General features: G+C 44.3%; 1 protein-coding gene across 11 annotated transcripts in view; it reads right to left on the bottom strand.

The window, feature by feature from the left end:
- LOC111249008 (nephrin-like) overlaps positions 1 to 8,873 on the bottom strand; it is a 226,991-nt gene extending 218,118 nt beyond the window's left edge. For 9 of the 11 annotated variants that reach the window (XR_015327500.1, XR_015327499.1, XR_015327501.1 and 6 more), the window contains exon 1: positions 8,044 to 8,873. Coding sequence is in view for 4 of the 11 variants with exons in the window: in XM_022802241.2 (XP_022657976.1) it covers positions 8,044 to 8,221 (178 nt within the window). In the remaining 7 variants the exon portion in view is untranslated. The remainder of the gene's footprint in view (positions 1 to 8,043) is intronic. The other 2 variants (XM_022802243.2, XM_086988784.1) reach the window with 2 other exon arrangements.
- Between the last annotated feature and the right edge of the window lie 1,342 nt (positions 8,874 to 10,215).

The following is a 10,215-nucleotide window of genomic DNA, read 5'->3' as shown; positions in this document are numbered from 1 at the left end:
TATATGTATATACTAGACAGACGCATAAACATATACAAATACAAACCTGTGTACTTCCCTGTTCTACTTTTTATCTGTGACCAGTGCCTGGGCAGATCCTTCCGCCTTTACGGCCTCATACAACTTACGCCATCTTCGACACGCTGTCACAGAAAAGCGAAGACCCTTGAGAGTCAAGAAGCGGCCGATCCCGCGTTATGCTCAAATACGTGGAAAATATCGGAAAACGATGCGAACGAAGAAACGCAGGTACGCACACACATCCAGACATGCACACATACACTTAGAATCATCCAGACAGACAGACAAACGGGTAACCAGCAAGCGGAAAGCGACTGACATTTAGGCAGTCACCATGAAGGTGGACGCGTAAGTCAGTTTGATGCGGCCGCGAGCACGAATTCAAAGACACGTAACATACTACGTGGACGCCCTAGTGGGAAACGTCGAGAGAGAAATGGCAGGACAAAACAAGAAACAGAGGGGCGAGGGGAAGCATTACTCTTCTAAGAATGAATGCCGAAAGTACCTGGAAAAACCATTGACCCCAATGTCTGTGCCTCTTTTACTACGATCCTATACGGGTTCGTTACTAAGTAGAATGTGAGACGCAGAAAGTCTGTACGGACATCATAATACAGCTTCTCCCTGACTCGTCTCTCACTTCCGTCCACCAGCTTTTACCGTCAGTGACGGAGGTTCAGCCAGCTCGCACGCAACCTACCCCGCCAGTCAACTGACCGACAAACCACCAGTGAGTCCCTCCAGTGGGTATTTGGAGTGGCCCAAAAAGAAGATGGAGCAAGGCGGTGGCCTCATGTTCGTCCCCATCCGCTTCCGAAATTTCCAGCCCCCAAAACGTTTCCACGCTTGCCTCCTCTCGCTTCTCTCGCTTAAGGCTTAGCGGAAACTCGGCCTAAGGCATTTGGCGGACGGTTCAGCACAGAACTATTCTTTGAAGGAAGAGCGTACCGTTCTCTCGTTCGAATCGCGGGGGGAGCTACGCAAAATAATTACGGCTTCATTAATAGGACTGCTCGCCGTTGCTGTTTCTTCCCTTTTTTGTTACTTTTTTCCTATGTGGAAGTCTCATCAACTTCGACGGTTACTAGTACTCCTTGTCCTGCCGCTATTGATGCTGCTATTACTGCAACTATTTGCCTGTTTGTCTGCCACCTGCTAACCAAACCGTCCGCTGTTCATTCGCTGTTTCGATCGGCGTACCTTCTCCGGCGTTTTCACCCGCTAAAGTCGCTATTTGGGTTACTGTGACCGCTCTGTTGAGAAGGCCATGTTCAAACCAAGCTTAAAAGAAGACGATCGAATATTAAGGAGATTAAACCGCTGCAGCGGTCTCCATCGTTTCATGTGATACTCACGTTATAATACAAGCTGCAGCGTCGACCATTGCATTCTCTAGTGTACCTCAGAAACTCGCCAAAAAATACATTCCTTTCTCTATTACCGTTCTATCTACTCTCGCAATGTGAATTATTTAGAGTATACTCTCTATCTAGCGTCGCTGTCGCCATCGCTCAGTAGCCGTGTGGGTGTGACTGCCTGCTACGGCAATTCTACGTGTGTGCTTGTACTGGCAAACTTCGTGCATGCATTGTGTCTGCCTACGTCAAGCCTGCTGCTGCTGTTCTTGCTGCTTGAAGGGCTACTGGAGTTGAACACAGCAGCGGTCACGGATCAGGCGCTAGCACGTAAAAGCCAGGCTCCAGTAGTATGACTCATGCCGCCCATTAATATCAGCAGCAATAATATTATTCGTCTATTTTATAGTACATATATGGCCATATAAATAGCTACACGCAGATTCGCATAGTAAATTGGACTGATGGTCCTATCTACGGCGGTGCTTTGCTGATTTCATGATTGTATTGAATGAATCAATTTTCTAAATGCCGATGACACATTAGTCAACCGCCCTTATACAGGTGGCCCATTTTGTATCGGCCTTGTTGTCTCGTTTCAGCATTACATATGCACATACGCATGTGTTATTATGATTACAGTGAACAGCCTTGTTTTCGCGTCGGTGGTTCTACAAACCTGGACTTCCATCCCGTTGACGAACATGGCACAAAGTTGTATCTCATACGAAGATGTTTTTAACTATTTATGACCAAACGCGCATCCCACCACAAGTCATTGACGTAAAATAGTGCTTGGGGCCGTACTGCTGCAACGACTACCCGGCCTGCCCAACCATGATATGATTCGTTTGAATCCTTCCCTTCAGCTTTTTACGAGCTGAGGGTACACCGTTATGCAAGCGCCTGTCCCGGTCGTTCACTGCAACTTCTTGTTGTTGTTCGAATCGAAGATAAATACATTAACTTGGTTCATTTTGTTCGTCATATCTTCGTCGAGGCTGTTTCGAGACTCTACGCATACTTCACTAAATACGAAACGTTGTTTTTACATACATATCTTCGTTCCCTAAAAAATGAACGCATGCAAAATGTTATATTTCTCTTAGTAACTGACCACGGGCATCAATACCTCCTTACCGGTATTACTTTTATTGGTCAAATTGAAAATTCGTAGATGGGGCTAATTAGAGATGAGTTTTTGTCTAAGTGCATTCGCATTCACTTACATTTATTGACCGAGTAAGTGGAGCCTTTAATTCAAAGTGAACACTTACAGTATAACGATGTTGAAAGATTCGACTTTCAAGGAGAGGTTCTGTTCACGCGACCGCCACACTAACCTGCTCGTTGACCACGAACGCCTCCTTTTTAGGATCTTTAACCATTCGATAAAGAAATACTGTTCAAATAAAAATATATATGTAAAGAGTGATTTTTGGTTATAGCTGGCCCGTAGGCCGTTGCAACATTAACCAGTGTGCGTTGGAACGTAGGGCGCCATGCCATTACCCGATAGACTGGTCGGGACAGCAACGGTACGCGTTTATGCTGCTGGCATAAGATATGAGGGCAAGAGCAATTCGGATCCCGTCACTTGAGGACCCTTTGGGGCTTTTCGGGTACCTCTCTGGCACGCCGATATGTGCTTGCACTTAGTGCCCGTCAAGGGCTCTCCAGGTCAGGCTCTCCTCAGCCATCTAGGCAGCGACGCTGAATCTGTACTGCGACTTGGCTGAGCCATAACGGCTTAACCGGAAGGACGCGCTGTATGCAGCCATTTGCCTACCCACAGTCAAGAATGCACCCTTGAAGAACAAGCTAACAACAGCTGAGTCCGACAGTAATTGTCTAGATCCAGTTCAACAAAAACCGCAAACTATAACAGTACGAAGTAGCGTTAATTGTCCTTGTTTTAAAATTCGCTAACAGCAGCAGCTAAACATTTCACCGATGACACTCGAGCAGCAACAAGTCGGGTCAGCATTATGACCACCACAAATACTCACGGCAGTTGGCTTCGGCGCAAGCTCCCCGTCCAACATTTCTACGTATCGTTGAAACGGAGGCAGTGGAAAAGTTTCTTCAACTTCAGTGACCGAATGTTATCGTCCCCTACGGTAAACATCGATTGCCGAAGTCGGTTTTTCGACCAGCGAAATATATTCCTTTAAAGGTCGCCTAAAGTGTGTAAACTTTAGTCTAAACGCAGGAAGTACCGGTTACAGAGGATGGAAGAGGGACAAAGACAGCTGTTCAGGCTTCGGACCATTGGTTAGCAACTTGCAGCTTTTTACTGTATGCTATTAGGTGCTGCAGCAAAACTATAAACATCCAGCAAGTGCTTGCCCGCGTATATATTCTCCCTCTCTCTCACTATATTATCTTTTTTCTATTTCGAGCCCTGTGTCGAGGCTTTCTTCTAGCTTTTTTATGCAATTGTTACGTCGTTCATTTAATTGCAGCCAACAGCCGAATGAGCGTCTGCCCGCGTGCCCACTGCAAGCTGTCACTCATCGTTCCATTCACTCGTGCACTCACTATCCACGGCAGGAAACAAAGCGAGAGACTAGTGTGATTCAGTCATAGTGCACTTCAAGAAATAATTCTGCATCGGCGTAAGCTGCACATCTCGGATAAGATAGCAACGCAATTGCGATAACGCCAATAGAGGGAGCAGCGGCTTCAGCAGAACTATCGTCGCCGGCCTTGTTGCCGTATGGAAGGATAAACGGACTAACGAACAAATTGGTGATATATGTCAATGGGCCAATGGCGACGGCAGCCGACGAGTGCAATTACGCTACATTACTTAGCGGCTGTTCGTGTCTTGTCGGAGAAGAGGCGGGCAATGCTGCCCTCGCACTCTGTGAGCTGCGGACGCAGCTTTCTCCTGCAAGGAGCTAAAAGAAGTATGAGACGAAAGTAGGAGTGAAGCATAGGAGGATTAAAGAGGGGAGTAGGAAGTATGGAAAAGCAGAGCAACAACAAGATGTGTGTCACGCCATATCGGAAATGAATGGGCCAACACGATATCCTCACGTCCTAATGCCCTTTCCCTTGTTTCCCTGACAACGGTCCCCTCCGTCCAGCGAAGGATTCTTCGTACCTGTTGTTTTTAGTCGTCTACCCGCACTCCGGGTTCTCATTCTCGGGTTTCTACCGACTACTAGCGCTTCGCGCGCCTCACCTCACCCGGTACCATTCTGCCAAGTCCCTGCTAAATACATCGCTCTTAGCGTTGTCGTTGTTGTCTAGCCAGCTCTTAGCTAGCTGGACAGTCGGACAAGGGCCAGGAACAGCCTCGCCTGCAACGAAGCTAGTAGCAAAGGCAGTGACGTAGAAGTAGTATAAATGCACATCATTGCCGTTCCCTGGCGCGTGTGTACTCCTTTCTGTAGCGGCGCCTGCACTGATAGTCAGTTACCTATTTTTATATTTCTCCTTGTGTAAGTACATCTGCCACATACTGCTTCCTGCGACCGGCCAAAGGGTCACGGAACGACGAAGAGCTCAAGGATCCAAGAAGAGGGCTAGTGTTGAGAAGGCCAAAAAGGATGGAAGTTGAAGACAGCGATAGACGCAAGCAGAACAGAGGTAGAAGGTGACTGAAAGTTGAAGAAAACAACTGCTCTCCACACCACCCACTCGGTAGGATTTCGTTGCAAAGAGTCAGTCTGGCGAAAATCTGCCTTCTACGGGACCGACTACTGTAGATTTTTGGCCTGTACGCAGTATCTGTGTACACAGCTTAGCAGATGCAATGTGAGCATTACATAAGCAAATGTCAGCATGAGCTCTGTGTTGCCTAGCTCATGTCAGCTCGATCCTGGGTCATATTGTTTCTATTGGCCGAGCTACATTAAAAACTAGATAAAACTAGGCCCTGGTTATAAAAGATGCTTGTAGATTTACCTTCACGCCATAAAGGTTGTTAATGCGTGGCTAATGAATACACACAGACTGGGGTCTGCTCAGTTAGTTTCATCTATTGCAATTCACAAAATTGTGTCGAGGTTAGCCTGAGTAGTATATGTGATCGTGAAGAGATCTATGATTCCAGAGGCTATCACTACCCATATAATGCTAACCCTTACTAACAATCGACAAGAGCTTTTCATCTCAAGGGAGATTAAGTTAGCAGTTTGTGGTTGCTAACTAAACCTATTCTAAAACTTTAAATAGTTGAGACAAAATTCATGGTAATATCTTTTGCGAAACCTTGCATCTTCGTAAAAAGCTTGCAAATTTAAAAGCATTTATATAAGAAGTCTTATGCCGTGTCTTATAGCAAAATGTGAAGATCGTAAAATTTAGAAATAACCCAGGCCATGAAACGCATTTCCTGAGTTCCTTGATCGACGCCATGACTATAAAAATGCAGACTATAAAAACCAAAAGAAACATGGCGCAGACAAAGAAGGATCAATGGAGTTGGTAGATTAGCGTTCTCAGATATACATATAGATGCGCACACGAGGATGAATTGGAGCACATGTGTCAAACACTTGATTCAAGGTGCATCTTGAAGGTTTTCTCTCTTGAATTTATCAGATTAGTATAATAGGTAACTAGTCTCAATAGAAACATTTACTGTCTTGTATAGTGTTTTTCATTTTTACACACGCTTACCTGTTATAACCTAAGAATAGGATCGTTAAGCAACTCGTGCAACGAAATGTCGAACTGCTCGAAGTTGGTCCGAGGCCTTAGCGGCAGGCTCGGTCCAGTGAGACAACACGCGTGCAAACAAAGGGCTTCGTGGTCTGCTGACTCCCTAGAGCTCCTGCGCTACTTTTACTGATCAAATAGTCAAACGCATTCGTCCCCTTTCAATGAGCAGCACTTTGCCGCAGCTAATCACTTTTAAGTTCCCGCGGAGTGAAAAAAACGACTTCCACAACAGCAAAAAAAACAACTGTTTACTAATCAGGCAGCAGGGCATTCTCGAACCAAATTCAAATATCCATTCCCTCGCTGCCCCCAGAACTTGGCCGCTTTCACCTTCGTTGCCCTCTGTCGTCACCCCTATGCCGGGAGAAAATACAAATTACCTTCACAGCGTTTTGGTATTCACGTTGTAGCATAGATTGGTCTTATTGTGAATAGGTCTATTAAAACGAGTTCAAGTCAATCATTTTAATTATTAAAAGCAATGTAAACGTTTAATTTATCAAAAAAAGCGCGAGAAAAGGGTCAGTATTCTGTACGAGTTGTAGTCGTAGGCAGGAAAGCAAACATAATAGAAACAGCAAGCAACTGCATCACTAAAATTGGAGCCAGAATATATTTAGAGCTTTCTGTAGTAGCATTAATTACCTGTTATGTTTGTCGTGTGTCAACTAAAAATTCTGTTAACTCAAGGAAGCTGAGGTAAATTTTCAAAAAGGCTATTGATTGATACAAATATAGTCTACTTTCCAGGTCCGGTGCGAGGCAGCCGCGCCTGTGTCGGGCCCTCACAATCAGCATGAAAGGAATAGATTGATTAAAGAAGTGAACAAATACCTTCATCTTAAATCTATTTAGCCACAATCTAATATGAATTTATATTCATTAAATTCTTACATTTCGATACAAAGATATACTAAATTGCCATTAATCTTTCAAAGATTTTTTTAGGCCCGATACACTGCGCAGAATTAGCGCGATATGAGGAAGAAGTCACACTTTTTTTGGCTGAATCATGAGCCTTCGACGTGCGACTCTTAACAAGACACCCATAGGGCTGTGAAGTAGGTTTTCTTCCTACAGGTTAGTCCCTTTGTGACATTATTGTTATTGAGCTGTGTGTTAATAACTTGCGATGAAGAGATCAAAGTGAAGCCTCCGTGGGAGAAGCGCTTTTTTTGACCTTGTCTTTTTGACTAGGCCAAACAAGGAAACGGCCTTTGCTAAAATCGCCGATGGAGAGTCAACGTCAGTTGAAGAAGTCAGACGTGAAATTAGGTAGCACACTCACAAAACGATCCAGAAATAAATAATCTATTTTTTTTAGGACTGGAAAAATTATCCCACAGAACAATTTATCCCTTGCTCTGCTAAAGTATGTTCTAGGTGTATTCTCCATCATGACTCGGTGCAGATCAACATGTGCAAAGTAGTCCGTACTCATAAGCATATACTTAATGAGCAGGATCACGACAACACAGAAATAACTATTTACGGATCGAATCTTTTTTTCATACAACAATTCATCAAAACGGACGAAGTAGTTATCGCAAGTTATGTACAATATATAAAATATAATAACTAAACTTAAACAGGCAACCACTTTTCTCGTTGTTCTGATTCAACCATTCAGTGTTTCCAATGCTAAGAACATAAGTCTGAGTGATGCTTCCACGGACTAGCCACTTTGTTATTTGGCATTATAAGAGCATTCGCACACTAAAAAAGACAATTTCATCTCTTCTTTAGTTCCCTTCATTTGGCAAAAAATCAAGAGTTCACTGTTAAGCCCCTTAGCGCATCAGTAATAATGCATACTCTATCGAATACGTTATCTGATTGCCGTGCGCAATAAGCAAATAAAGCTAGAGAATTAAAAATTTAGCGAAACATTCGCGTGTTCTCATTTCTTGTCCATTCTGATAGAGGATCGAATAATAATTAGTCAGTCAGTCAGTCAGTCAGTCCATCAGTCATTTTACTAGTTACTCACCTGGACTAGCGAGGACGATGAGTATCGGCAGCTGCAGCAACCATGCCACTAGCGCTGCCGGCCTCCTTCTTCTTTTTCTTCTTATTGAAGTCGCAGCAAACGTTGTTGTTGTTGTTGTTTCTGTAACAACAGTAGCAGTAATAGTAGCAGCACGCTTCGTGGTCGTTGTCGTCCTCATCGCGTCCTGTGCAGGGCACTGTCCTGACGGCCTGCCGTCTTTTCTTCACCACATGCTACACTACCGACACCTAGCTATCTTGTTCCTGCTGCTTCTGCACACGGGACCAGAGCAATCCATCGGGCACGACAACGGGACCAACACACAATCACTGGGTTCACTTATCCGTCAGAAACAAATATGGGGTCAATATCTGGGTTTATATCCGGTTAACAACAGCCACTCACCTTCTTTTCCGAACGCGCGCACACACTGAGCAAGGGTGAAGAAGATTGTGATGAAAAACTAATTACGCCCACAATTTTTTAACCAATCAATGAACCAAACAAAACAACAACAAGCGATGAACCCCTCCTCCAAAACTACCAATTAGGCAGTTTTCAGACAAATGGCACCACCATTTCTTCTTACGCCGCTACGTGGCTAGAAAGTGTCACCATAGCAAACAACTCAGTTCCTTAACGCTACTCCACCTTACCTTGTCGTCGCTATTGTCTTGGCCCGCTACTCTCGTCGTTTATTTCTTTCTACTAACCCTTGACGCCTATTCTGATTTGTACGCGTAGTTGTTTAAAGCACACGCACACATGGGCTGAACGAAACGCCCGACAAAGCTTTCCCTTCAACGGTCACTAGCAATCTGGCAGCCCGGACAAGATGCGCCGGCGGGGAGAGGCGACTGGGAGGGGAAGAGGCCGACACAAGCGCCGAGGGTGGTGCACAGCCGAACTACAACGCGGCCACTTCTACTACCGATGCTACCGACGTCGAGCGCTCGGCATCGACTACAGCGGCTTCAATGGGAGTGAGGATAGTAGGGCTTCCACTGGTTCACTGGCCTAAGGTGGGACTCCAGAGACGGTGGATATAGCAGGCGTTCGTCGGACTGGAGTGCACCGAGGAGACAGAAGGACGAGAAAGGAGATGACGAGGACAACGGCTGAGCAGAAATTGCTGGTGCAATTTCTACTGCTGTTACGACTACTGCCGCGACCAGCATCACCGCTACGATTACTAAGAATTGGAGAAGAACAGGAGAAATAGTAGGGTCGACAGGTAAAGTCCATAGTTTTTCTTGTGTTAGTCCTAAGCAGAGGGACCAGCAGTAGCAATAGCATACCGGCAACTGCAGTAGCCGTTCAAGATGTACGAGGATCAGAGTACGCAAAGGTTACAACGATATAACGGTAACGACAGTGACGACGGCAACGACAACAGAGCCAATAGCTAGATCCGGACGCTGCATTCTTCGGATAATTCGACTAACCAAGAAACGCTGAAAAAAGGCAAATATATGATTACTAGAGTGCAGGATAGATCTGTATTATTACACTGCGTATATATTGAAAACGTTTTGAACGACCAATTTAATATTAATGAATATATTATTAACTAATGCTAGCGATTTCTAAGAAATTGTGTCTACAGGTCTGCAACCATGGAAACGATAATGAACTAAAGGCTAGACAATAACGTTCATTTAAACGTGATTAGAGAGGTGTTTTTCGTTTTGATGATGGGAGATAGTTTCTTTAGCATCGTTGCGAGACGTCAAGGGCACGAAGTTTCTTTCGGCAGCTACGAATCTCATTTGAAATATCTTATTGACTCGGATGTACAGACTTTTTTCGCCGTTGATAATACCGTTTAGTGAGCTCAACTCGCAATGTTCAGCACTTACACATATAATGCAATATAAACAGTTTACATTAAGTTTTAAATTATTCAGAGAGTATTCTTTGCAATAGCTTGTGTTGAGAAAGGGGCATATTTCGGCACACATAATTAGCTTCCGCAATTTGTTGAGTTGAATCAAATGTACATTTTATATTTAAATACTTAAAACGTTCTTGAACGCATTGTGGTATACATTTAGAACAACTTATACTGATACATTAATAATAGAAAAAAAACTAATTTTAAATTAACAGTATCATGCACATTTTCAATTTAACGCCTTCTCTGTGCCTACTGATTCGGTTATCTATATCATA

This window comes from Varroa destructor, unplaced genomic scaffold, assembly GCF_002443255.2.
Source record: "Varroa destructor unplaced genomic scaffold, Vdes_3.0 BEIS01000004.1, whole genome shotgun sequence".
In the NCBI taxonomy this organism is placed as follows: Eukaryota; Metazoa; Arthropoda; class Arachnida; order Mesostigmata; family Varroidae; genus Varroa; species Varroa destructor.
The sequence above is the reverse complement of the archived record's forward strand: the minus strand, read 5'-3'. Positions and strand labels throughout refer to the sequence as shown.